This window comes from Caenorhabditis elegans, chromosome V (assembly GCF_000002985.6).
Source record: "Caenorhabditis elegans chromosome V".
Lineage (NCBI taxonomy): Eukaryota > Metazoa > Nematoda > Chromadorea > Rhabditida > Rhabditidae > Caenorhabditis > Caenorhabditis elegans.
This window is the reverse complement of record NC_003283.11, coordinates 1,331,060-1,358,160: the sequence shown is the minus strand read 5'-3', so window position 1 is coordinate 1,358,160 and position 27,101 is coordinate 1,331,060. Positions and strand designations below refer to the sequence as shown.

The 27,101-nt window shown below is 35.8% G+C and overlaps 2 protein-coding genes and 3 non-coding genes across 7 annotated transcripts; 3 read left to right on the top strand and 2 right to left on the bottom strand.

Annotated features, from left to right (window-relative positions):
* Positions 1 to 9: 9 nt before the first annotated feature.
* On the top strand, positions 10 to 25,885 carry amn-1 (Protein amnionless; the record flags this gene model as incomplete). Of its 2 annotated transcripts, NM_071003.6 has the most annotated exons (9): positions 10 to 130; positions 340 to 401; positions 449 to 563; positions 988 to 1,097; positions 1,140 to 1,229; positions 22,223 to 22,420; positions 23,923 to 24,168; positions 24,849 to 25,108; positions 25,347 to 25,885. In NM_071003.6, the coding sequence occupies 9 exons, from the start codon at positions 10 to 12 to the stop codon at positions 25,717 to 25,719; spliced, it is 1,575 nt and encodes a 524-aa protein (NP_503404.3). In that variant the 3' UTR covers positions 25,720 to 25,885. The 2 variants fall into 2 exon arrangements, with proteins under 2 accessions (NP_503404.3, NP_001300287.1); NM_001313358.4 differs by lacking the exons at positions 10 to 130; positions 340 to 401; positions 449 to 563; positions 988 to 1,097; positions 1,140 to 1,229 and having other exon boundaries at positions 22,226 to 22,420; positions 25,347 to 25,845.
* Positions 1,571 to 6,035, bottom strand: glb-33 (G-protein coupled receptors family 1 profile domain-containing protein; the record flags this gene model as incomplete). 2 transcript variants are annotated; one of them, NM_001313356.4, is made up of 7 exons in its annotated part: positions 1,571 to 1,900; positions 1,968 to 2,102; positions 2,147 to 2,284; positions 3,032 to 3,164; positions 3,214 to 3,929; positions 4,759 to 5,053; positions 5,901 to 6,035. In NM_001313356.4, the coding sequence occupies 7 exons, from the start codon at positions 6,014 to 6,016 to the stop codon at positions 1,793 to 1,795; spliced, it is 1,641 nt and encodes a 546-aa protein (NP_001300285.1). The 2 variants fall into 2 exon arrangements, with proteins under 2 accessions (NP_001300285.1, NP_001300286.1); NM_001313357.3 differs by lacking the exon at positions 5,901 to 6,035 and having other exon boundaries at positions 1,793 to 1,900; positions 4,759 to 4,917.
* On the top strand, positions 9,912 to 9,964 carry Y75B7AL.7. Its single transcript, NR_068604.1, has one exon. It is a non-coding gene; the product is annotated as an Unclassified non-coding RNA Y75B7AL.7 (non-coding RNA).
* Y75B7AL.6 lies at positions 19,826 to 19,882 on the bottom strand. The gene has a single exon (NR_068602.1). It is a non-coding gene; the product is annotated as an Unclassified non-coding RNA Y75B7AL.6 (non-coding RNA).
* Positions 19,826 to 19,882, top strand: Y75B7AL.8. Its single transcript, NR_068603.1, has one exon. It is a non-coding gene; the product is annotated as an Unclassified non-coding RNA Y75B7AL.8 (non-coding RNA).
* Positions 25,886 to 27,101: the final 1,216 nt, after the last annotated feature.

Here is a 27,101-nt window from a genome sequence, read left to right as displayed (position 1 = left end):
TAGCACGCAATGGAAAACCTAATAGTACTTTTTTGTGTTGGAACGGCCACTGGAAATCATTTCACATTTAATGCTCCCAGTGAAATAAGTAATGCTAATAACTGGGAGCATGAAGAAATTCCGTGCATTGGTAGGTAAAATAAAACCATCGCACAAAACAGTTGTTTCAGGTTGTTTTAGGCTTAAGCTTAGGCTTAGGCTTGGGCTTGGGCTTATGCTTTGTCTTTGGCATTGGCTTAAAATTAGGCTTTAACTAAGCAACTTCAAAAGCAATCAAATGTAAAATTTGTGAAAATTTTCAATTTCTATAAACTATTCTGAAAATATCGAACATTTCAGGAGATCAAATTCGGTTCGACGACACAATGCCAGTAGTAGCTTTTTTGGATCACAATGTGAATGTAATCTAAATAAATGTTTTGTGAAAAAAATTGTAATTTTAATTCAGGTGGAATCGATAGTTCTACCAAAAAATGGATTACTAGTTTTTACTGACAATGGTGTCGATTTGGGCGGAACTGCTAATTGGCAATGTGCCAAAAACGATTTGGAAAAGCCAAAAGGTAAACGTGAGATCATGGGGTGTGCGGGAAATATTTTTTGTTTAAAATTTAAATGTTTAAATAACATTAAATTGAGTTTTTGATTTTCATTTTGATTTTTACGAAGACCGAGCACACAGACGTTATTCAAAAATCAAACTTTTGCTAATCCGTAAAATGTCTCCAAATGTGAATTTTTGTAAATTTTTTGATGATTTGATGATTGTTAGGATGTTCAGGGCCCGGCAGACACTCAGAACTTTTTTGGGATTCTCTTTAAATTCTCGAAAAAAAATCTCAAGGTTTGTTATGGTATGGATTCGAAAAACTTCCTGTTTTTTTTCGAAAATTAGAAAAATTTTCAAAAAAAAATCGGTATGTTTGCCGGCCCTTGAACATCCTAAAAATCATTAAAATCTGTATATTTATGAAAACAAAATTTCAGAGGTGTTCTTCTCCCGATATGGTGACCATGCCACCTCTTTTTACAACCCAGAAAATTGGGTTCCCGATGAGAATCTATTCCTGCACATGAATCAAGTACCAGCAGAGTTTGTAAGTTTTGAGCGTTGCAAACTTCATTAATTCGAGATTTAGGACTCCGTGACAATTTCCTCAATGTCAAGTGCTCAACTGTACTTGGATCTCCCGGTCAAAGTAAATTCATTCCGATTCTACGAGAGAGAGGTTAGTGTTGGTAGAAATTAGTCTTCGGGACAGGTTGTAAAATAGCACGGGGTTCTGGCCATCCTGAATTTTTCGCGCTCCATTGACAATCGCCTACACGGACAACGCGTGGAAAAGTGCCGTGTAATATACACGGACAAATACATTTAGTTTTACAACTAAAATCGAGCCGCGACGCGACACGCAACGCGCAGTAAATCTACCCCTAAAAGTGGCCCAGGCAAAATGGCCTAATCCGGCAAACTCTTCCATTTCAATTTATGAGGGAAGCCAGAAATCCGTGAAATAGGTGTCCTCAAATACAAGTAGGCAGGCGTGGGTCACCTGAAAGACTAATATTTTTTAAAACAAATAATGCTTTATTATATGGCGTCGGGGTTCGGTATGGCACATACTCGTAAAAAAGGGATCAGTTTTGGTGAGTGACGGAATAGCGCAAAAGTACAAAAAGCTGATAAGGCAAAAAAGAAACAAATAAATGACTAAACATGTGAGGAGAATTACAAGGAAGTATACAAGTTTTTTGAAGCAAAAAAGAAAACCAAGCGAGATCTAGGAAAAAGTCATGGCATTTGACCAATTGTGTCACCAATTGCCCAAATTCCCATTTTCATCTCTCGTATTATGAATGAGATGAAGATGTTCCATGCGTCGAGAGCAGCTTCTCGTTCCTGTAAAAATGTGGAAAATGTTTTGAGCCTAAAACTTCAGCTTCAAATTTGAAACTCTTCCACTTACCTGTGGTGACGAGAATTGAACTTCTGATATGATCGTCTGAATTGTGTGCTTGAATTCTTTCCAAACGGACGATGTGAACACAATTCCCTTATCATAATGCACCGCACCGACACGACGGATTCTCATAACAATATACTGAAAAAAACAGATTTTTTTTGTAAAACCTTTGATATACTTACGCTTTCTGGTTGATTATTTTGCATGAGCTCAAGCAGCTCTGATATGAAGGAGGTGATTCGACCTCCGATCTCTTGAAACTTGGCATGATCGATACTACGTTTACATGAACCGTTTAGAAGGGAGACTTTTTCGGGTTCCTGAAAGAGTTTTAACTTGGAAGATTATCACGGAGCACTAGTACAAAAACTACAGTAACCCTCTGATACTTCTACCGCTCACTCATTCTTATAGAAGTGTTGAAAGTTGGGACAAATGACCTACTATAGGGGTTTGAGTAGGTCACCGCAGACCCGGATACATGTCCGCTGAGCGTTTATCAAAAGTTTTCCCTAAAAATTTTTACATTCTGGAATGTTCTAGAACTTTCTGGAAAACTCAAGAAATTTCTGAAATGTTCTAGAAATTTTGGAAAATTCTAGGAAAGTTCTGGAATGTTCAAGAACGGTTTCGAAAATTCGAAAAAATTCTGGAATGTTCTAGGACCTTCTGGAAAATTCGAGAAAATTCTGGAATGTTCTAGAACCTTCTAGAAAGTTTGAGAAAATTCTGGAAAGTTCTAGAACCTTCTAGAAAGTTTGAGAAAATTCTGGAATGCTCGAGAAAATTCTAGAATGTTCTAGAACCTTCTGGCTGGTTTCAAGTATATATATAAAAGAAAGAAGTTTCTGACAAACATCCAAGTAAAACTTCAGTACCCCTATCACACACTGTACATTAATCGAAAATTTCCAAATCTATACGAAGCAAATGCGATATTTGATCGATTTGGCATAAAGAGCACCAATCATTTTTTAGGCAAAGAGCAACAAATTTTAGGGAAGTTGAGAATTCAAGCAAGAAGCCGACAGTGATTCATGTTAGGGTATAACAGTCATAAAACTTACATCGTTTTTACACAAATTCGGATGTTTCCGAACCATGTTCCACGCGACTCTCACTCCAATTTCTCCATTTGTCATCTCGTTCGCTTTTTCCCAAGATGACTTCAAAATGGACAACCTGTCTCCGAGAAGTTGTCTACAATTATTAATCTTGTTAAAATGAATTATTACCATCTCAAACTTACCCAGAATCACATATAGTCTTCTTTCGCTTGATAGTTTTCCGTTCTACAAACCGGGAATTCAGCCATTCGGTCGCTTTAAGGTAGATCAGACAATTCGTCGCAGAATTCACCAGGATCAAGATATTACTAATATCAATAATATAATAGTTATCCATCATGACAACTGTGACTTCCATTATGTCCAAGAAGAATGTCAAGCTTCGGAATAATATGAACTTCACCACAAGCATCACAGAAATCATAGTGTTCATACTTTCCCGTGAAGCATATCGTTCTAATAGGTTATCCGTCATTTGGAACAATTGCCGTCGCGATCGATTCGATCCCCTGAGGAACCAAAGCGTCAGTGCACTAATGCACACTATCAGAATATTCGGCCCAACTGATACCATAAGCATTCTCGAGCAGACTCGGTACACAGTAAAGTATGGATTTGTTCGAAGCCTTGTTGGACTTAGAGTCACCAATGTTTCATTGGTATCCCTGTTGAAACAAGACTTGCTTCGGATCTCGAAAAATGCCGGGAGATTGAACAGCAGAGCACATAAGGATACATAGAGTGGCATTTTGAATAGCCTCCGATATGTTGCACAGTATATGAATGATATTCGTCGTTCAGTTCGAAATGATTGAACTATCACCGTTGTTCGAGAAGTTCGGAAGGGATCTCTGGTGGCCATGAATCTTTGTATCGTTATTGCAACAACACACCATATCTGAAAATTTGTTGTGTTGAAAATTTTGTTTTGATATCTTGATTTTTATTGAAAATTCTTAAACTTTCCAGATCTTCCTTGAAAATTCTAGCACTTTCCAAATTATTCTAGAAACTTCTAGAAGTTACCAGATTTTTCCAGAAAGTTTTTTCACAGAACCCTTGAAGTACTACTACAGTACCCCGACCATATCCCCCCACTAACCCCAAGCCGATATCCCTTCAAAAGATGAAAAGTTTATGTTTCCAAAACTACAGTAATCTTAAGGTACTCCTACAGTACCTCTACAGTACTACTATAATACTACCACAGTATCCCTACAGTACTACTACAGTATTCCTACAGTACCCCTACAGTACTACTACAGTACCCTGACCATATCCCCCAACTAACCCCAGACCAATATCCCTTCAAAAGACGAAAAGTTTATGTTTCCAAAACTACAGTAATCTTACGGTACTCCTACAGTACCCAGACCCCAGATCCCTCAGACCGGCAAATTCATGTTATTTTTGATATTTTTTGTAGCACCAAAATTATTGAATTATTTATAGCACACGTTTGGTTTTTCAATAAGGTTAGTGTAGTTTGCCTGCATAAAATGTAAAGTACTTCAATTTTATGATATTTTACCAGAATTTTTGCAACAAAATCAACAGCTTCGATCAAAATTTTTTTTCCTAAAAAAATATAATAAAATTATTATAAAATTGTTATAAAAAAATATAATAAAAAATATATAGTGAAAATAATAATCCCTGCCCACATCTTGACTGTTTTTTATTTTTGTACGGAATTTGTCTTCAATACTAATGTAATGTAAACCAACCGATGCAGTATTTGCCACGTGTGACAGTGCATGAAAGTATGGAATAATTGTGTTGAGCCGATCCAGATAAAGATTGTTCAACACGTTCAACTTCTTTGCACCGTAGTAGAAAAACGCGGACCACAAGAGTACAGTATCCCAGAAGGCCAGCGCCAGCATGGAAACTGCCAAAACCACTCCGCGGTTCTTGTCCAACGAGGTGACATGCACACTTTTGACACCATTCAGATTTCCGATCGTTCCGAACAATATGACACCGGTTGTTATGTATCCATTGAGAATCACGGAGAACGTTCTGAAAAGAGTTTTCTGTTTTTTTTTCTAGTTTTTCCTAGAAAAATGTTGAAAAGTTGGACTATTGGAAGCATTTTGCATAATGCGGAAACGGATGTGCCTGGCTTTGATTTTCCGCGCTTTTATCAAATTTGATTCTAAGGTCAAAGTCTGAAATGAGAATTGTAAACTTTTCGTTTTGAAGTTGAGAAAATAAATATTCCGATCAAAGTCAAAATTGTTTCAAGAAACAATTATAGGGGTTCTTCCAAGTTTATGAAATTGGAAATGAAATGAAATTGAAATTAAATATTTTCCAGGACGTCCTAGAGCATTCCAACTTCCTTAAATTTTCCACGAGGTTCTAGAACATTCCAAAATTCTCTCATTTTTTCCTAGAGGTTCTAGAACATTTCAGAATTTTCTAGAGGTTTCCAGAAGGTTCTAGAACATTCCAGAATTTTTTCGAATTTCCCAGAATGTTGTAGAACATTCCAGAACTTCCTCGAATTTTCCGGAAGGTTCAAGAACACTCAAGAATTTTTTTGAGGTTTCCAGTTGGTTCTAGATCATTGCAGAATTTTCTCAAATTTTCCAGAAGGTTCTAGAACATTCCAGAATTTTCTCGATTTTTCCAGAAGGTTCCAAATATTCCAGAATTTTTTTTTGAACTTTCCAATACGCCCTAGAACATTCCAAAATTTTCTCGAATTTTCGGAAAAATCTAGAACATTTCAGAATTTTCACGAGTTGTCCAGAAGGGTCTAGAACATTTCAGAATTTTCTCGAAATTTCCAGGAGGTTCTAGAACATTCCAGAATTTTCTCGAATTTTCCAGAAGATCTCCAGAAGACAATTTAATAGCTCACTTATATGTTTCGTCATGCAATGGTGTGTAGCACAAACTGTAGTTGATGTATGGATCATCATGTTCTTCATATAGTGGCGATATAGTCGTTGTGAGTGGCGCCATTGTTGCATTCATTGTTGACACATTTTTCGAGCTGTAAAATGAGTTATGATGATAATTTTTTGGAAAAGTTAAGGACGATGTGACGGAGAAGGAAAACATATAGTTATAAAAGAAGAAAAAAAAACCCGAACCCAGAAGCTCTGCCAATTTTAGTAGCAGCCGAAGAAAACTCAAAGAGGGATACGGATTAAATTAAAAGACAGAGACAAGTGTACATTTTGTGTGCAACTTTAAATTGAGGACATCGAAGTTCTCGTTCAAAAAGTGTCTGATGAAGAAGTAAGGAAGCAAGTTATTTTCAAATAAATCAAGATTTCCGGCGGTTCAAATTTCTGAGAAAAAGATTTTTAATGCAGGAGGAAAGCATAAATTTTCAGGTCAAAACAGATACTGATAAAGTTGAGGGTGGGAAAGAGCAATTATAATAAGGTTCAATAAATATGTAAAATAGGTGCCCGGGTACAGATGTGTTTTTGAAATTTGAAAATATGAATTATTTATATATTTGTTGTCTTATAGTTAGTTCAAAAAGGCCTAAACATTATGTCAAACTCTGATCTATGATCTATTAAACATTCCAGTTTAACGCAAAGAAAATAATTTTGCAAACATGGATGCTCGATATGACTAAAATCTTCAGTTATTCCTCTTCTTTCAACCAACAACACAATAAAAGTTACATCCTGCAAGCCGAGAATATGTAATATGTAAGCACCTAGTTAATTGGATGGACTTGGCACCGCTCCAGAAGTTTCACACTTTTTTGAATAAATCAAATTTCTTGAGAAAAAACTACGTCTCGTGGTCTCGAGCTTGAGGTGATTGAAAAGCTAAAGTAAAATAAATAAAAAACGGTTTATGGGACTTTTCGCGGACGGGAAGCTAACTCGATTGGATTTTGCGAGCAAGTGCGGTAGAAGAGGGAATAAAAGGTGAAGATGGGCTGGGATGGGACCAGTATAAAAAATGAGGAAAAAAAAGATCACATGGGTGTTTCGGCTAAGAAAAGTTATGGATGATTGATCATGGTGGCACGGGTAATGGTTCAGTTTTTTGAGTGGGAAATGCTCAAATTAGAAAAAAAAAGTGTCATTACAATACGAACTTATTATAGATGAGTCTAGAAATTTTCTGGTTAGGGCGAAAATTAAGTCAACTTTTTTTAATTGGAACAATGTTAATTCTCAATCTTACAAAGAAAACCGATTACTCTGGAACTTCAAAATAAGAATTTAGATACAAAATTGTGCCTAGAATGAGTATGAAAAGTCATTTTGCATAGATCATTCTAAAATAGATTCTATAGAAGGCTGATGGATGAATACAGGAAATAGACCTTGGTTCCAACTGGAACCCCACTTGGAAATTGACAATTTATATAAGATCATTGGGGGCAATCAGAAAATATGATTTTGGGCAATCGAACACATTTCTAGTTAGCTGACAAAATTTCGAAAAAATGTGGGGAAATTGTTTTAACCGAAAATAAAATAAAATAACTAAATAAATTTGAAAACTCAAGATTTTTATTAACCAAAATTAGACGGTAATTCCAAAAAAGTTAGTCTCCAACAGCTGCTACATCACCAAGTCGGTCAAATTTCAAATTGTAACTAATTTAAGGTCATTATTTTAAGCCGCCATAACGTTTTTTTTTGAAAAGTTTTCAAGAAATTTTATTATGAAATTACTTGTTTTCAGACGATTTCAAGTCCCCTTAAAAGCGTTCTCCCTTTTGCGCAGCCGCCATTTTGAAATATCTCTGTGGGTACTGTATTTGTTCAATTTGATCTTAGTGGACTTTACAGTATACTAGAATTTTCTAAAATAACAACTTCCAAAACAAATAGTAAGCTCGAGCTAATATGATAAAATGAATCAAAAGCATAAACATGGGAAAATGGAGGAAATCGAATGCTCCTGGTTTGAGCACATGTCCGGGCTTCCGCCGCGGCTGATGAATGATGCTTTCATTTTCGGGGGCATCATCTTTTGTCATGTCAACACACCAACAAAGTGTTGGTGGCGATGGTGGCGCCGGGGGATGGAAATAAAAAAAGAAAGACAGAGCCCTTTCCGGCTTGGGGACACCATCACATTGTGACTATTGAGATAGAGAGAGAGAAAAGGATGAGAGGAAAAGAAGAAGATTGAGTGAAATTGAATGAATGTCCGTCCGCCTCCTGTGTTGATATTGGGTTTGTGTATGTGTATGTGTATACACGGATTATTCAATTAGGTGTATTGGAAAGGACATGTTAGGTTGAAACTGATAGGATTGGAATTTGAATCCACTGGTTTTTTTTTGGGTTGAAGCCATTTTAATGCATAAATTTTAGTTGGTTGAGTAGAAAAAATTTCCTAGTGGAAACTGTGAAATTTGATGGAAAGTTTTGTACCGTTCTATACAATTTTTGACTCCTCAAACAAAAGTCAAGGCTTTCCCCAATGCTCAAAGACTGTGTTGTCTGACTCTCAAGTGCCCACGTAGTTGTTCTCAACAACTTATTTATGTTCCTTGTCGGTTTTTGAAATGAAGATCAGTAGGACCGTATACAGTGGCATTTTGTAAAAAACAGACCACATGAAATATGCTGCGGATTTGGATGAACTTCGATTCTAGGCCTAAGCCTAAGTCTAAGCCTCAGCCCAATTCTAAGCCTAAACCTAAGCATAAGCCTAAGACTTAGCCTTAGCCTAAGCCTAAGTCTAAGCCTAGGCCTCAAAATGAGGGGTATAATATACAATTACCAATTATTGATTGTATATTATACCCCTCATTTTTATGCTTAGGTCTAGGCTTAGGCTTGTACTTAGGCTTAGTCTAAGGCTTCGGCTGAGACTTAGGCTGTGCGGGTTGAGAAAGAGACACTAACGAATTTTCAGAAAATTCAAGAATCAAAAAAAATATTTAAATTATTAACTTTTTGTGTTTTTGAAGAGTGTACCCGAAGATGTGGCAAACTGTCTAATTTCAAAAATTAATCTTTCATCTTCCGACTCCATCCGAATATATCAAATTTTGTTTGACAGATATCAACGTACACTTTTAGACTAGCCACGATCTCTATTCATACATAAAAAATTGGGAAAATTTGGTCGGAATTCCTGAAAAGTCTCAAAAGCGGAACTATTTGCGGGAAGGGGCTTTACGAGGATGAAAGTTGTAGAGCTAATTTTGAAAAAAAAAAAACTTGGGGAAAAGTGCATTGCCTGCATGGCAAAAGACTGAATTTGACAGGTTAGCAGTTAATTCGGTACGTCGGAATTAGTGTTTTTCTGTGTAAACTTTTTCGAGTAACTGACTGAGTGAGTGAGGGGTTAGGGCAAATAATTATAGGTTAGAAAAAATGCTGGTTGTCATATTTTATCTTGGCACTTGGTACGAAAACTTTAAAGCTAAAAAGTCAAACTTTTGTAAACAAAATTAAAAGTTATAAAATATATTCTGAAACTGATGTGTCAATATTAGTATTTCTTGTACCCATTTTGAACGAAAAAATACCATTTCTCGAATTCATGTCTGAAAAGTTATTTGCTAGTAAGCTCAAGCGTCTCATGTTCATGTTCAGGAAATCTGTCACAAAAATGCCTCATGTGACATTAGATGACGTAGCTTCTATAAAAAATGAAAACGTCAAAATCTGACTATTCTATAGATATGGTGTTTTGTTTGTTTTCCTTCTGAAGCATGATATCAAAATTTAGAATTGTTGAAAAATATGTATGTTGCCTCTTTTTGTCTAACTTCTTTAAACTTTTCAACTATTTTTTTACTCGTTTTGCATTCATTTACAAAAGCGTTTTACTGTACCTTAGGTTTTGGTTTAGGCTTAGACTTTGGCTTGGGCTTGGGCTTAGGCTCAGGCTTAGGCTTAGGCTTAGGCTTGGGCTTGGGTTTAGGCTCAGGCTTAGGCTTAGGCTTAATCTTAGACTTATGCTTTGGCTTAAGCTTAGGCTAATGCGTAGGCTGGGTGAGCCGCGCGGGGAAGATAGAAGATAGAACATCAAGAATACTCGAGAATTCTGAGAAAAGATAAAAGAAAAAAAACACATAACCCGTGAAAAAAGAGTAAAAATTCTAAGAAAAAAGACTAAAATGGCAAAATCCAAAAAGAAAGAAAAACACAAAAAAACACAGAAAGTCTGTGCCCAGATACAAGAAAAAACGGGACATAAAAAGGAAAAATGTGTTAAGATCAAGTTAATAAATTTTAAAAAAAATTAAATTTACTTTCAACATGTTATACACAATTACCAAAATTTTCAACTGACAAAACATTTGTTAGTTCATTTTTCCTATAGTTTTGTAGTTAATAATTTATTCATATATTTCAAATTAACCTTTCAAAGTACAGTAGTCGTGTAAAATACTAATAGAGGAAATACGGTATATAAATGTACCCTAGAAATTAGGTTCACTAGATAAAAGGAAACATTGATCATCTGAGTAGTAAATGACGTGCGTCATCGGTGGCTGTTTGGAGAGAAACAGCTTTTTCAGTTTTTTATCGGGAAATGTGGTGGAAGTGGAAACGGATACTTGGGAGAACAAGTTGGAAAATTCGAATTACATCAGGCAAGAGTTTGTTTATGAAATGCAATTAAGAGAGCATGAATGACAGCTTTTTTTGTCTACTGTCATTTCATAGCAGCCGACATTTTCTGGGTTTCTAGCCACTTTTCCTTCTATATAGGTCTTCTAGCGAGAGGATACGAGGTAGCCCAATTTTGTTTAATCAAAAATTTTGTGTGAATGTACTCAAAAAAATTCAAAAAAAAGTATAATAAATTACTCCTATTTTTATTTCAAGCTTTGAAAAACTCAGCCAAAATTTTACCCAGATTTTCAACTGCGCTCCATTGACAATCGCCTGCCGGACAACGCGTGGGAAAGTCGTGTACTCCACTGCGTGTTTTACAACTAAAATCGAGCCGCGACGCGACACGCAACGCGCCGTAAATCTACCCCAGCTATGGCCGAGCCAAAATGGCCTAGTTCGGCAAACTCTACCATTTCAATTTATGAGGGAAGCCAGATATCCGTGACTCCAGAATCTACAACCTCTAGTAATTTTACGCAATCCAAACTCAAAAAAACTCACTGAAATTTTTTAATCCTAACGAACTATATTTCGAGACGCCCGGCGAATCTTGTTTTTCAAGAATTTAGATTACAAGGGATAGCAAAACAAAAAAACTAAAACGGACGACAACATTGAATAGAAAACTAAAATTCCAAAAAATGTGCCATGAGAAATCGTGATTGTAGCATGCGTTCTGAGAAATTTTAGAAAACGAAGAACTTTGGAGAAATCATTCCGCTGAGCCTTTAAATTATGTTGCGGACCTGAAAAAATTTGAGTTTACGAAAACAATTTCGGGTGAATTAAAAAAAAGATAATGGTGTCCATTGAAATACGCGGAAGATGCATTCAATATTACAATAATAATTTCTTTTCGAAGAAAAAAAACTACATTTCGCAGAACGGACGAAGATCGAAATAAAATAATACCAAATTGAAAACAAGATAGGATTACTGTGCAATTTCATATTTTTTGGTACGACAAGGAAATTAATTACTACATATTTCTGTTTCAAAAAGCAAAACAAAAAATTAATGGTAGTAATACTCGGGAGTATGGGTGCGAATTCCTCGAAAAAAAAAACAATGAAATTGGAGATTTTGCAAAAGAGAGCTAGGAAGAAAAGAGGAAGAGAAGGAGAAGGACGCGGGGGACGGTTGGGAAAAAATGGGCGAAAATCGGCAGAGAATAGGACAAGAAAAAAAATGCAATAAAAAAGTTTGGAAATGGAGTGGGAAAATGGGATGATTTGTCCCAAAAGATTTGGAAAATGATACTGTTCTAAAATTATATTTTTTCAAAATTTTTTTATTCGCAAAATTAAATTTTTGAATTGCCACCAGGGGCTCACAGTGGTGAAGGTACACTCAAAACTTATAGTTAGCAAATGCCACTGTTTTTTAGATGTCTATTTTCTAATGAAAAATTATGTGAAAAAGTTATCTATTCAATTTGGGAATAAATGACTGGAAGTGATTCTGGTAAATACAATACATAAAGAAATAAAAGAATGAAGAATAGGAGCCTCTATTTTCCAAATATTTCCCTTTTTCATGGAACCTTATATGTTGTTGACGTCAGAAAAATTTATGGTAAATAAGGATTAAGGTGACGAGTTAGAAAAAATCTATCTATCGCGCCAAGCAAGGAAAATGTGAGGAACCGTCAATGAGCAGCTGTCAACGATATAATTTTGGAGCACACTTTTTTCGTGGCTGCGTCTTAAGTGGGCTTCTACCTTATGGAGCTCCCTTTCAGAATGAAATTGATGACCGGTAGGAGTACTGTAGGTTTACCAACGAGAGGAGAAACACGTAATTCAAAAATAAGGTTTTAAAACAAAAGGCTATCTATGATACATTCAAAGAACAATTTTCAAGTTTATATACTCATGTTTTTTTCCGAAATCTCGGAGTGTTAGTGGAGGGTGTCAAATTACAAATGGATGGGCTAGAATATAGTACATACACTTTTAATAAAAGATTGAAAGAGCATTTTTTGAAATGTACCAATTGGGATGACTGATTGATAATAAGACGTTTTTGTAAATTAAGAGATTTGACAATTGACTCGAATTTTTCATTTGGAGCACCGAAAATTTCAACTTTCTGCTCAAAGTTGTTTTAATGATTTTTGAAGATTCTTTAAATCTTTAAAAGTGGGAATTCTCAACGAGGTGTCAATTTTCAAATGAATGAACTATATCGTAGTTATTTTTAATTTTAAATTGCATTTGAAATTTTAATTTTAATATGAGAAGCTGAGCTCAAGGAGCAATCGGAAAATTGTGTAGCGGTACAACAACTAACTAAATTCACAGCAATTTCGGACTGTTTTATGAAGTTTTAATCTCTAAATCCAGAGGTCAATGTTATTTTTGTCACGTATTCCATATCTAATTTCAAAAGTTTCACAGCTTTCAAAGAACACATTTGGACCATGATTTTTTGATTTTTCAACGTCGAAAATTTGGTGTGACACCAATTTTTGTAGAGCCTGGCATTTTTCAAAAGTTTAGGATTGAAGAAATGCTTTAAAGGTGAGGTACCGAATTCTGGGTAATATTTTTAAATGACTCCAAATTTTTCCTTGATTCCGAATATCTAAGTGAAAAAAATCAAAAAAATTTCCCTGATGTTAAATTTGAGCTTGAAATCGCGATTTTCATTTGCATACCCATGAGATTTTTCAAATGCGCGCCTGAATAAATTCTCCGTGGAGCGCATTTGCCCCATTCGATTTTCTCCATCAATTTTTATTTCTTTTTTATTTTATTTCAGAATATATTTTTCTAAAAAAACCCATAAAATACAACAAAAATGAATGAAAATTTCGAAAAAACGCAAATGAAAATCGCGATTTCAAGCTTAAATATAAAATCAGGAAAATTTTTTTGAATTTTTTCACTTAGATATTCGGAATCAGGAAAAACTTTGGAGTCATTTAAAGATATTTCCCAGATTTCGGTACACCTTTAATGTGTTCAATTAAAAAAAACAGAACTTGAGAAGATAATTTTGAAATGTTAAAACTAGTAAGAAAGTAAGACAAAGGTAATTAAGTGTGTACTGTTGATATTCAAAAAAAAATATTTTCAAATATAGAGCCGTTGCAAACTGTTCAAATTTTAGTCGTTTTTATATTATTGAACTTTTGTGGGTTTAGCCAAAAAATCAAATGCTTAATCGAAAAGAAAAAATAATTGAAATAAGGAAAGGAAAAGTAGGCTCATGTCAGTTGCACACTCTCCTCAGCTTAAGCGTAAATTTCTTTGAAAAAAACGGATTAGAAAAATAGTTTAGACGGCGGGAAGAATTTTTCGCCTCGGGGTGATAATTGAGTCATAATAGCTTAAGCTCAAAATGGTTCGGGTACGAGAATTCGCGAATAAAAAGTGACGGGATAATTCTATTCGTAGAAAAAATCTTTCAAGAAAAATTAGCTACAACATTCGAAACAACACTCAAGTGGATTTCGAAACTTTCCAATCAGCCTCCTATTTCAAGAGAGAATGAGACATCAAAAGTGTCTATGTTTACAGTTCGGCGGATACAACGTTTAGTACCAAAAGCCGCCAAGAGCTCCACCGACACAGGAGCACAGTACGAGAGAGCAAGAAAAAGAGAGCTCGACGCTGAATTTTTTGAGCATACACACACAGAGATATACTAGCCTGTATATTTGTCTACTTGTCAAATGTACTTGGAGTGAGAAAATCTGGGATCGGGGTGAGTTGTGATGCTTGGTGTTGCATAGAAATCAGTATGGAGCCTCTGCTAACAGTTAGATAGAAGATTTTGTCTTTGTGAGATCCTATGACCCCTGCCCAGTAGCTATATTGTTGTACGTGGCTCCACTGCACACAAAAGGCGGGAAAAAATATTTTTGAAAAATGTGACGTCACAACGCATTTTGAATAGCTGTTTTTCAATTTAATCGCCAAATAACTCACGGATTTCTGGCTTCCCTCATAAATTGAAATGGAAGAGTTTGCCGAACTAGGCCAATTTGGCTCGGCCATATCTGGGGTAGATTTCCGGCGCGTTGCGTGTCGCGTCGCGGCTCGATTTTAGTTGTAAAGCTGAATGTATTTGCCTGTGTGGAGTACACGACAATTTTCCACGCGTTGTCCGGCAGGCGATTGTCAATGGAGCACGAAAAATTCATGAGGAAATGCCGGCTGTCAGCTGGCGCCAACAGCCAAAATAGCGTAAAAAGCGCCAAACCCTGCAAGTGTCGGGCACATAAAAAATATGTGAGGAAAGGCGTTCCTGCGAACGACCGGGGTCGTCCCAACACTGATAAGGGTGTGTCGCGTCAAGATCAGAAATTAAAAAAAAAACATAGGTTTTTTTCTGGCTAGACCTCTAAAAAAGTCGGACCAAAAAGAGTAGCTTCTCAGGCTCTTTGCAATTATAAACTGCCAGAGGCACATTGAAAATCGCGCCTTTTCACCTTTTCAACTGACATTTAAGAATTGAAAGATGTTTGTATGTCTAGAGCTGGTGAATGAACACGAAACACGATGGACTTTGTTCATGTGGGTCTTCGGTGTCTTTTTGCAAAGTTTCATGTGGTGCAAAATTGAAAGGCAAGAAAAATGGGAGAAAAAGTGCCAGAAAAGGGTCTAAATTCGGTTTGCACTTCATTTCCCGAAAGAACTTACGGACCAATTGAATAAAAATGTAAATTCAATGGTTCATTGGTAGAAGTGGAAGGCTTGCAGAAGTGGCAAAGAAGGAAATAAGTTTTTCGAAAAAAAAGTACGCACTGGAGAATTCACTGGGATATTGGAAACATGGCTGTGCGGCATTTTTTCGACATGAAAACCCTACTTTTTTCAGCAAAAAAATAATATAGAAATGTAGAGAAAGATTTGTTCTATCTGAAAATAATACTTATTCTTATTGAAAAGCTCGAAAAAGACCTCAAATAGTGCCTGAAAGTCGCTGTTTGCAGAAAAAATGCCGTTGAAAATTTTTCGGCAAACTACAACTTTCAGGTACTATTTGAGGTTATTTTATTGAAGTTTTTCAACAAAAATAAATATTATTTTCAGATAGAACAAACCTTTTTCTACATTTCTATATTAACTTTGGATGAAAAAAATTGGGTTATCATGTATGAAATAAGCAGTTTTGTGCGTTTGCCGAAAAAATGCCTTGATTGGAATATTGAGCTACACGGAGCATACCTGCTGTCGAATTATACGTGAACATTGCAGAAAAATCAAGCGGTAGGCAGGCACATATGCTTGAATGCCTGGCTTCCCACGAAATTTTAAAATATCATAAACTATCAAAATGCACCAAATTTAATTCAGTGTGCTTTTTCAGTGTGACCAAAGCTTACTCGTAAAGTTCTGAGGGTGGCGTCACATACTTTTAAAAGTCTTTGAAATAGAAACTACTGAGGAAACCCCCACACATTGCTTATTAGTAAACTAATTAAAAATCTTAGAAAACTCATACAAAATCCTGGCACAAAAACCAAGTGAGAAAAAAAAAAGAAAAACAAAAAGTTAGCTGAGTTCTAAGAACTCGCAAGAGTTCAGAAGGTCGTCGCCTCATTGCCCCGAAATGAACAAGTGAAGATTTTTGTGCCGTAAAACTCTTGACATTGCCTCGGTGCGTTTTTTTTTTGCTCCTTCTCTCAATTTCTTTGCACCCCCTCGAAGAACAAGGAAAAACCGCGTGAAAAATGTCTTCTGCTGTGTCTGTGTGTGTATCTTGGCAGAGGGTCACAACAGTTGTTTCTAAACCAAGATGTGATAAGAAATGTGGAGCAGTAGATCATGCACCACTTGATCATTGTTTATTGGCTATTAATTTGGAAAAAGGTTTGGGGGAAGTGGGTTTATGAGGTGCAAAAAATTGCTCAACAGATGGCATTTTACACTGATAATTCGGTAATTTTATATAATACCCCCCACATTTTTAGGCTGAGGCTTAGGTTTAGGCTTAGGCTTAGACTTAGGCTTAGGCTCAGGCTTAGGCTTCGCTTTAGGCTTAGGCTGAGGCTTAGGTTTAAGCTTAAACTTAGGCTGAGGATTAGGAATAGGCTTAGGCTTAGGCTTAGTCTTAGGCTTAGGCTTAGGCTTAGCCTTAGGCTTAGGCTTAAGCTTAGGCTTAGGCTTAGGATTAGGCTTGAACTTTGGAATACGCTTAGGCTGGGGCTTAAGCTTAGGCCGGGCGGGGGAGCAAGAGAGAACAAAAAATTTCCAGAAAATGAAAATTCAAAAAATGATCCCTAAAATACAAAGAGACACGATTTTGCTTTACAAATCATTTTCAAAAAAAATAGGGATTATAATATACACAAGTAATATACTCATACGTTAGATGCTAAACATAATGAAACGTGCCAAAAAAGGAAACTCGGGTGAAATTGAGAGCCGACAACCTTAAGATGGCGGGAGAGCAACATATAGAAAGTCAAGAAATTGGCTCATGGGTCATCTCAAGTTTCGTCATACTTATGTGCCATCAATAACATTTTTCGAGAAACTCGAGATCATGAGAGATCCTCCCTCATTCTCATTATGACGTGATCTGTATGTAAATATAATTTTTCGGGGGAAACACGTGCAGTAAACGTGAAAAAGATGAGTACAGTCGACTTACTTCAAAAATTAACTACTAAGACATTTGTCAATCTATGTACATATTCTCGGAAATGCACAAGTACGGTAGGTAGGGGCAGGTAGGCAGGCATAGAGCCTTCTCGCACTAAAACACACCAACCCTGATAAAAACGTACATTGAACGACACATTTCAGCGTACTTTAAAAGTTTGCATTCAACTCCTTCCTACGTCTTTCGCGACGTCTTCAAGTGCGGTCTCGTCTTTCAATTTCGAAAAAATCGAAAAACGCGAAAGCTGATTCAAATTAAACGTTGGTGCCTGAAATGACGCATGCCCTAGGAAACGGAAAAGAGCAATGGGAACTTTTTCCGTGTCAAAATTAATTTTGGCGTTCAAAAAAAAAAAGTGATACTAAATTAAAATTTTCAAGTATGCAACATTTCGGAATCAGTACATTGATTTATCTAAAAAATTAAAAATACGCGGTTCTGTCAAAAATTAGGTCCTTGAGTTATTTTATTTTATTTTTAAATTACAAAAAAAATGAAAGAAAGCTCGGAAATTAAAGTTTTTCGGATCAGGGGTGTGCGGCAAATTTCAAAATTTGTTGAGCTCGGCAAGCTCGGCAAGTTTGGCAAATTTTCCGAACTCGCCAAAGTTGGAAAATTCGGCAAGTTTGGAAAATTTGCCGAGCTCGGCAAACTCGGCAAATTCGGCAATTTGGACGTGCTGAGCAAGCTCCGAAAAATGATAAATGTTTTGATATTTCTACGAGCTTGGCGAATTCGGCAAATTTACTTTTCTGAAATTTGCCGAGCTCGACAAACAGGGCGAATTTGGCAAATTTTCCGACCTCGGCAAACTCGGCAAATTCGGCAATTTAGCCATGCTGAGCAAGCTCCAAAAAATGATAAATGTTTTGATATTTCTACGAGCTCGGCAAATTCGGCAAATTTACTTTTCTGAAATTTGCCGAGATCGACAAACAGGGCAAATTTGGCAATTTTGCCATACATCACTGTTCCGCATCTATTAATTGAGGTGATCGTATAACATTACTTAATTTATTGAATACTGGCAGTGATTTTAATTTTATGATGGGAACAGAGTGTTTTGACATGGTGACTATGACAATGTCATTTTTGGCAAAGACATTTCTGAATACAAGCACTTGGTGAACTCCAAGAAAGACTCTAGTTCTAATTAAATCCCTAATGCAGTTTTATTTTTGGCACGCCGATCGTATTTAGAAGATAGCACCTCCGTGCTTCTCGGAAGAGGTTTTCAGATTTTCGGAGGCCTCCAAATACAACAACAACAACACTGCATGAAATGAGATTGTGCTGCGTTGTTTGATATGAAGAAAATGAAGAATTGATTAAAAACCGGTGTGAAAAAAACAGCTTTTGGCAGACGAAACCGTGTCAAAAATGAAGAGAAAACTTTATATTTGAAGGAAAGAGAAACAACGAGTATCGAATGTCCTTCTTGTGCCAATTAGTAACTCAATATTGTCCGACAATTGTATCTTTAATAATTCATCAACTATTCTCGCACTTTTTGTCCTTATACGGAGCACAATATGCAAAGGGAATGGAATTTAAGATCTAATTTAAGACTTTTGAAAAATTAGTTTTCGGTGGAATTTTGAATTAAAAATCACTTTTATGTATTATCGAAACATTAAGATCTTAGAGGCAAAACAAAACAAATTTAAATTATTGAAAAAGATAATACGCTAAAATTAAGCTCCACCTGTTTATTGGACGTTTCCCGTTTTTTTTTATTTCTATCAACTTTTGGCACCTTACAAGGTTTTTTTCTAAATTAATATTGTATAAAGTGTAGAAAATTGAACGCAAAAAATTATGTTTTCAAAAATTTTTTTAAATAATTAAAACCAAGAAGACGATTAAATGTGAAACCCCCGCCCACATCTTGGCTGTTTTTCGACTTCGCTTCAATTTGTCCTCTAATATTTCATTTCTGCTAAAACGTGAAGCAAATGGTGTCAATTTTTGATTTTTCGATTTTTTAAAGGGAAAATCGAATAACAAAAAATTTAAAAAAAAAGTTCAGAAAATTGACCATTAAAGTTAATTTCTGCTACATTTTTTTTTGTTAATGGCAAAAAACATTTAAAAAAATACATATTTTTTAAAAGAAGAAAAAAAACCAAAAATTTAAGTTATTTTTCAATTTCCTAAAAATCAACAAATCAACAAAAATATTCCATTTTGGGAAAAAAATCAAATTTCACAATCTACATAAAGAAATCTGAATTTTATGCCTAAAATAAATGATTCCTTAAATAGAACAAACGCGGAACGGATGGGCTTCTTGTTTGCGGTTAGCGTGCACCACACACAGATTCCAAATGAAATCCCATACCACGTGGGTCTAGATGATGACCTCTTTGAACCGGGCGGGAAATGTGGTGGGAGGCGCTCTGCAACATAATTGCATTTTCTTTGGTTTTCTGGGGGTCATGTGCATTCTGGGAACATCAATCCGTAGACTACTTTTTAGCAGGATTACACTTTTGTGAGATATTCAAGCCAGCGCAAAGAATGGGCTTTCCAAAATAAAGCTTGCCAGCAGTGATTAACAATTTTGTAAGATATGGAAGAACGGTCCAAAAATGCAAAGTAGGTTAGGATTAGGCTTAGGCTTAGGTTTACGCTTAGGCTTAGGCTTAGGCTTAGACTTTGGTTTTGGCTTTGGCTTTGGCTTAAATTTAGGCTTAGGCTTAGGCTTAGGCGTAAGCTTAGGCTTAAACTTATCTTGTTTCTAGCTTTCTTTCCTTTTTGTAATTTCGGAAAATAAACTGCCTTCACCCAAATCTTGGCTTTTCTGTGATTTTTTCATCGAATTATTTGAATTTAAGTTTTTCGATGTAGATGCCATACTAATGCAGTTACGGAAAATGTTTACACATTTTTACATTAAATTTGCTTTGAGACTGTGTGATCTGTCAAATATAAAACATTTCAATCCTTGATCTTCGAAAAGAAGAAACATCGAAGATAGATGAGGGGAATTGTAAAATTCAATTGTTTTTGGAGAAGAGTGGGAGTTTTTAAGTTTGAGAGATGCAAAGAGAAAGAGATGAGCAATTAGACTAGTAAACATAGGGCAAAGAGTGAAAAAAGAAAAGAATTTTTAGAAAAAAAAGGAGAGCGGGTCCCGGATAAAGAATAAGGACATGTGCATGCGATTGAAAAGCAGAAATCATTCAATGAAAAAGCCGCGAATAATTTGGCAAAGCGTTGTCTTTTCGAAAAATTGTAAGAATGACAAACACCTTGAATGGTGGGGGCCAGCTGTGGGGAAAAACCGTCTAGATGTTGTGACGTAGAAATTGTATGTACCAAGTATGCTGGTGTGCCAATTACCAAACAGCATAGTTGGCACATCTTAAATTTTTTCCCATCTGCAATCTTTATGACATTGGTCGAAAGGGAAGGGTTCATGTTGCAATTGATTGGACGTGATGAAGGAGGCTAACGGTGCTGAAACAATTGTGCATAATAATCATTTGACGGGAATTTCAAAAATGTATTTTCCCAATACATTATTTAGATTTAATTTTTATTGACCATTTTACAGGGAATTCGAAATTTAATGTTTCTGACAAAAGCAAAAATCGAAAAAAAAATCTGGACCACAAAAACGGGTTCAGTAATTCAAATTAAATTAATGTAACTCAAAAAGGATTCCCATTTTTCATGCTTCATCTTAAAAAATGCCCTAGACAAATCTTTACTTCCTTCTTTCGGAAAAATAAGAACAAACATCACATTTCTCAGATGTCACAAAAATTAGTCGGGCGGTTCGTAAAAGGAACATTTAGAAAATTAGTGATTCCATGAGATAGAGAGAATAACACTCAAGTATGAAAATCAACAAAACATAGCACAAGGAAGAAAATGTATTCCCTTGAGACGAGAAAAAATGAACTTGGACTATTTTAAGATGAAGATTCAATTTGGAACTTGGAGGAACTTGTTAGTTGGAGTCGACATCGAATGAATATCGATTTTAAAAAATCAGAACCTCACTAAAATATTACAACTTTATTACCAAAATTTACGGGCCTCGATTTCCGAAAAAAAGTGTATTGAAACGATTTCAGGTATAAATTTTTTGTTGAAATTTTTTTTTTAATTCTGAGGGGTACAAGTAAGAAATGTCAGTAGTTCTCACTGTAGTTCTCAGTAGTCAGAGTGCCAAAAAAAAATTTTTTTAATTAATTTTATGCTGATAAGAAAAATCACATTAAACAGATAGAGTCGCCACTAAGGCTTGACGTCAGTGGCGAGCGTTAGCGTACGCTATTTAGGGTTATTAGGCTTAAGCTTAGGCTAAGGCTTAGGCTTAGGCTCAGACATAGGCTGAGGCTTAGGCTTAGGCTTAAGCTTGGGCTAAGGCTTTGACTCAGGCTTGGGCTCAGGCTTTGGTTTAGTATTAGGCGTAGTCTTAGGCTCAGGCTTATGTATAGACTTAGGCTCAGGCTTACTCTTAAGCTTAGGCTTAGGCTTAGGTTTAGGCCTAGGCTGGGCGGGGGAGTAAGAGAAACAACAGAAATTCCAAAAAAATTTAAGAGTTCAGAAAAAAAAACAAAAAAAAATAGTGAAAAAAAGGAATTTAAAAAAGAAAGAAAGGAAAAAAAAGAAAAAAAAAAGCAAAATCCCAAAAAACCAGAAAAAAACTCCAAATCCCTGTGCCAAGAAACTCTTACAATTTCACATGCGCCTCTATGTTCACGTGCTACCAAATTTGGTAGTAGTTTTTAAAAGATAAGTTTCAAGCCCAACTCCGCCATTTGAAAATAGTTATATTTTCTGTCTTTTGGCGTGCTTGATGTTATGTCACAAACCGTTCAAAAAATCAAAAAGTTGAGTTAACAAGTTGCCAACAACTAGCACAGTTAACACAAAATTAGTCAAGTGTTTTGTCAAACAAAGCGGGCTCCCCCATATCGTCTGGCGATGAAAAATTGTCCAACAACTTGAAATTCAAGTCATATGATTGATCTATTTTCAGAGAATGACCACTGATGATTTCAACCTGTTACTCAGAAGTATAGAGGGACAGTTTCAAATTAATTTGGCACCGTCTTGGGCGAAAGAGAGTGATCAAGGCGGCGTACAGAGAATGTTGGCTGACGATGCGATTACCGTCACAAATGTGAGATTTGAGGAAGACCCCCATGGAAGAGTTAATTCAAATTCCAATAATAAGGCAAGTTTTATGTTTCTAAGGCAAGTTTTATGTTCTAGATCTTTCTAATAGTGAATTTGAGAAAAATTGGTTTTTAAGCTCAACGCAAATAGTCGAGTAAACTGCAGATCACATGATCTTTTTTATAACACGTGTAATTGAATGTCATACGATACATTTAGCAAACTAAGCTAGACATTTTTCGGTAGTATGCATGACGTCACGCAAGAATTATAACTTAAATTGTATTAAAAAAGATTGTGACGTCAAATTTTTTTTTAGAAAGAGGTTCCCGCTGAAACCTAAATGCTGGAAAATTGAAAACTATCTGACATCTATATTAGGTGTTTCCAACTAACTAGAAAATTAGTAAACATCAGATAATCGGAAAACGGCCATTGTATTTGGTAATTTTTGGTATGAATTTTCAATGTGTGTGTCCTCTTAACCTCTTAACCTATTTACAAAAATTCACGCCTTCGTGCCTTCCCTGCAGGCCTAAACGCGTGCCTACTGTCCGCTAGGCATGCGTTTAGGCCTGCAGGGAAGTCACGAAGACGTGAATTTTTGTAAATAGGTTAAGAGATTTTAATGTATTGAAAAACATCTCAATCGAAATTTAAATACATAAATTATTAAATTTAGTATTCCGTACAAATTAAACATTATCGCTTACTTCTGGGTTTTTCTAATTTATTTTTGTAATAAGCACGTGCTCGCTGGCGGCCTTAATTGAATGCCCGGGGACTAGAAAACTCCGTTTGTTAATTCAAACATGGCCTAACAAAAGCGCGGACGAGGAAAAATCCTCGGCCGTGAAGTAGAGCGCGTTTGCATAGTTTTATTGCCAAAGTATACCGGCGAGTCCATAAGTTTAAAGGTGGAGTAGCGTCAGTGAGGATGTTGCCTAAATGAACTTATAATGAACCGAAACTACCGAATATCATAATAATAAATTTTTAGATGTTTCAAAACTTCCGGTCAAAGTTTTGACAGCCTGCCAAAATTTTCAAAATTTTTTTGAAAAGTTTTATTATGATATTTTGTCATTGTGGCACCATATGTGTAGTTTTTAACACTTTTCACACTGGCGCTACTCCACCTTTAAGCAACATTTTGAATTTTGACCAAACAAAATAATTTACGACAAGTCATGTTTTACAAAACAATTCTTCTGATTCAGAGTAAAAAACTACCGTAGTCATCTACATTTCAATCCAAATAAAAAAGAATCTTTAGACTGTCTCGAGACACTGATACAGATTCAAAAGACTCGAGAGCGGATGAACCCCGGAGAGCCGGTCGTTTGTTTATTATGCACTTAACATTTGAAAAAATTGGTTCAAATTTTGATGTATTTAGTGTGTTTAGTAGCGGAAACCTTGGGAGGGGGGTAATGTGATCTAAACTGTCACGTACATAGTAGAAAAGAGATATGAGGATAAAGATAAGGATCTAGTGTGCTCTAGAGAGACAATGTATCAATATCAATTCAAAGGTCAAAGGTTCATATCCACTTACAGACCTTATCAACTATTTGTGAGTATATCACATGTCAAGGGATCGAGCAGCTTTGCATCGACTCATTTGTACCTTTTGGGCATTGTTGTCCGATATGCGGCACACGTATTTGGCTGGCAGCAATGGATTTGGAGATTCAAAAAGCGAAAGCTGTCGTGTTTGAAGTCCTTATTGAATTGGAGACAGAATCGAAAGTTTTTGCAACTGTTGAAAGAACGGCGATAGGGGAAATGCAGTCGGAATATGAGGTAATTTACAAGTGGATGGGCTTTTTTTTAGCTCAACAGGGAGTAGATTAAAGTCTTATTCAGTCTCAAAACGGAAACAAATTTTTAAAATTTTTGAATATGGTCTATCAGAACTTGTTCAATTTCTGTGCTTCTGATTCTAAGATTTAGTTTTTTTTCTTTTTTTTTCATGTTCCTAATTCCTTAAAGATGGAGTACCGAAATCTGGGAAATATTTTTAATTGACTCCAAATTTTTCCCTGATTCCGAATATCTAAGTGAAAAATTTCAAAAAAATTTCCCAGATTTTATATTTGAGCTTGAAATCGCGAATTTCATTTGCGTCCCCATGAGATTTTTCAAATGCGCGCCAAAATAAATTCTCATTGGAGCGCCTCATCTAATTTTCTTCATATATTTTTACTTCTTTCAGCTATTTTCGTTCATTTTGTTGTATTTTATGAAGTAAAAATATATGGAGAAAATTAAGTGAGGCAAACGCGCTCTAATGAGAATTTATTTGTGCGCGCGTTTGAAAAATCTCATGGGGACGAAATTGAAAATCGCAATTTCAAGCTCAAATATAAAATCAGGGAAGTTTTTTTGAAATTTTTCACATAGATATTCGGAATCAGGGGAAAATTTGGGGTCAATTAAAAAATATTTCCCAGATTTCGGTACTCCACTTTTAATTATTCCAGATAGTTCTATGTTCATCTCATAATGTGCCGTTTGATGAAGACTTTCATAAAACCGCGTCCTCTCGAATTCTGGAAAGACTGACAGTTACGAAGAAAACGAACCGCCTCCAGACAGTGTTCAAAGCCACTATATTTTCCTCGAAAATTGACAGAACTATTCAAACTTTGTCCAAAGTGGTGGCTTGCTTAATTTATTTTTCAATTTTGGCAGCTTTAGTAGGAATGTACGCATATCAAAATGTGGAGTTGAGGGTCTCTAGGTAAGTGCATTGATGGCCTGCTTAGAGTTCAAGTATATTGTCAAAGTTTATGTATATCTAGTAGTATACATTTCACTAGTTTCATCACTAGGTTCATATATCTGCTTCAGAAACGATAAGAATGGAAGCCCTGTTTGAAAATTCTTACCCTGAAAAGGTGTTATCGAGTTCTGTAAAAAATTAATATTCAAAAGTTCATGTTCCCAAAAAGCTTATAAAATGATTATTTATATTTCAGACAAAATCCCTTCACTCCAATAGTCAAATATCGAAGACAGGCTGATGACGTGGCAATTGAAATGGAAGAAGCTATGGAAGATATTCAATCAGATTCGACCTTGGAAGGAGACACCCAAATGTTGATTTCTAGTGTTGAAACCCCAGAAATTGCCAATTCAGAAGACATTGAGGATTTGCGTAATGTTAATCCAAATTTTGAACTGGATCACATTGAAGAGGATGGTGGCATTGTGGCTGGAGAAGAATATGAAATGACAGCGACGGAAAAGTTTGACCAATGCGAAGTGTTAGTCGATAAAACATCCATTGCAAATTTGATTTCTGTGGAGAGACCTGAAAACAAATTAGTGCCAAAAATTCTGAAGTTCTGATCACTGACGTAGAAGACAACACAAATCCAAATTTCGAAGAAAGATCAGATGAGGAAAACAACACATCTGATGACTCTGCAGAAAAATTATTAGCCGATGTTCCAAATCTTGTGGAGTTTTAGTGAATTTACTTGGTGATTGATTTGAATAAATGGGTGAAATGTTTTTTTTAATAATCCACAGGCTCTTTCAATTTATCTCGCAAGGGATTCCAAATGAATAATTTAATCACTTTGATTGCCACCATTCAAGTTTAAAGGTTTTTAAAAAACCGTGGCGTCAGGTAAGTTTTTGATGTGAAGTGGAACGATGGGACAGCCTGACACCACGTGTTTTTTTTTTTGGAATTTCATTAGCAACTTAAAGGTGGAGTAGCGCTAGCGGCGAAATTGCTTTAAAAGATGCCTATGGTACCATACCTGTGCGGCATTCGGAATTTTTCGGCATAACGGCATAACGGCATATGCCGCCTAAAATTTTTTTTCGGCATATCGGCATATGCCGATATGCCGTCCATTTTTCTTTTCGGCATAACGTCATTTTCGGCATATGCCGTGAATTTTGAAATCGGCATTTCGGCATATGCCGCGCTCCAAAAACCGGCATTATGCCGGCATTCGGCATTCGGCATTTCGGCATTTTTAACTATTGTTTTCCAGTTACAAAAAAATCAACAAGATTTAAATGTTTTCAATCAAACTTTCATGTGCTTTATATCATTACCAATATCTAAAAAATAGTATTCGTCTGATTTTGGTATGTGACGTAGCACTACAGGCATGCACAATTTTTGGCTTTTGACAAGATATTGAGTTGGGGTTACTGGTTAGATGTTTTTATGTTTTTGTAGGAGTACTTTAATGCGACCAACAGCTATGAAACCCTCTCCACTTGAGCTGTATAGGGCATCTGCAAACTTTTTTGGGAAACTAATATTGACATCGGATGCAGCATACCAAAAAACCTCTGTATCTACAATTTTATACTTACATTTCAAAATTGAAGGCAAAAGAGCAGAAATTTGAAAAGTCGACCGTCCAAATGCTATGGGACACCCTGACAAGGAATCCGTCAGAAGGTGCTCATGCGACTTACATATTAGATATATTTCATTCGATCTTATATGTAAGTCCAATGAGCAACTTCTGACGGATCATTAGTGAGATTTTCGAGAATTTCACACAAAATTCTCATTTTCTTCGCAAAACATTAAATTTTCCATTTTCAAAATAATATTTAATGGAGTACTCTGGTAGTGTACTGTTTGTTTTTTATATCATGGAAATTACTGAAAACGTGCAAAAAAAATTGTAAGTATGTTAAAGGGGGAGTACAGTTTGTGGGTATTTTGCTTAAATAGACTAAAACTGGTTCAAAACCAC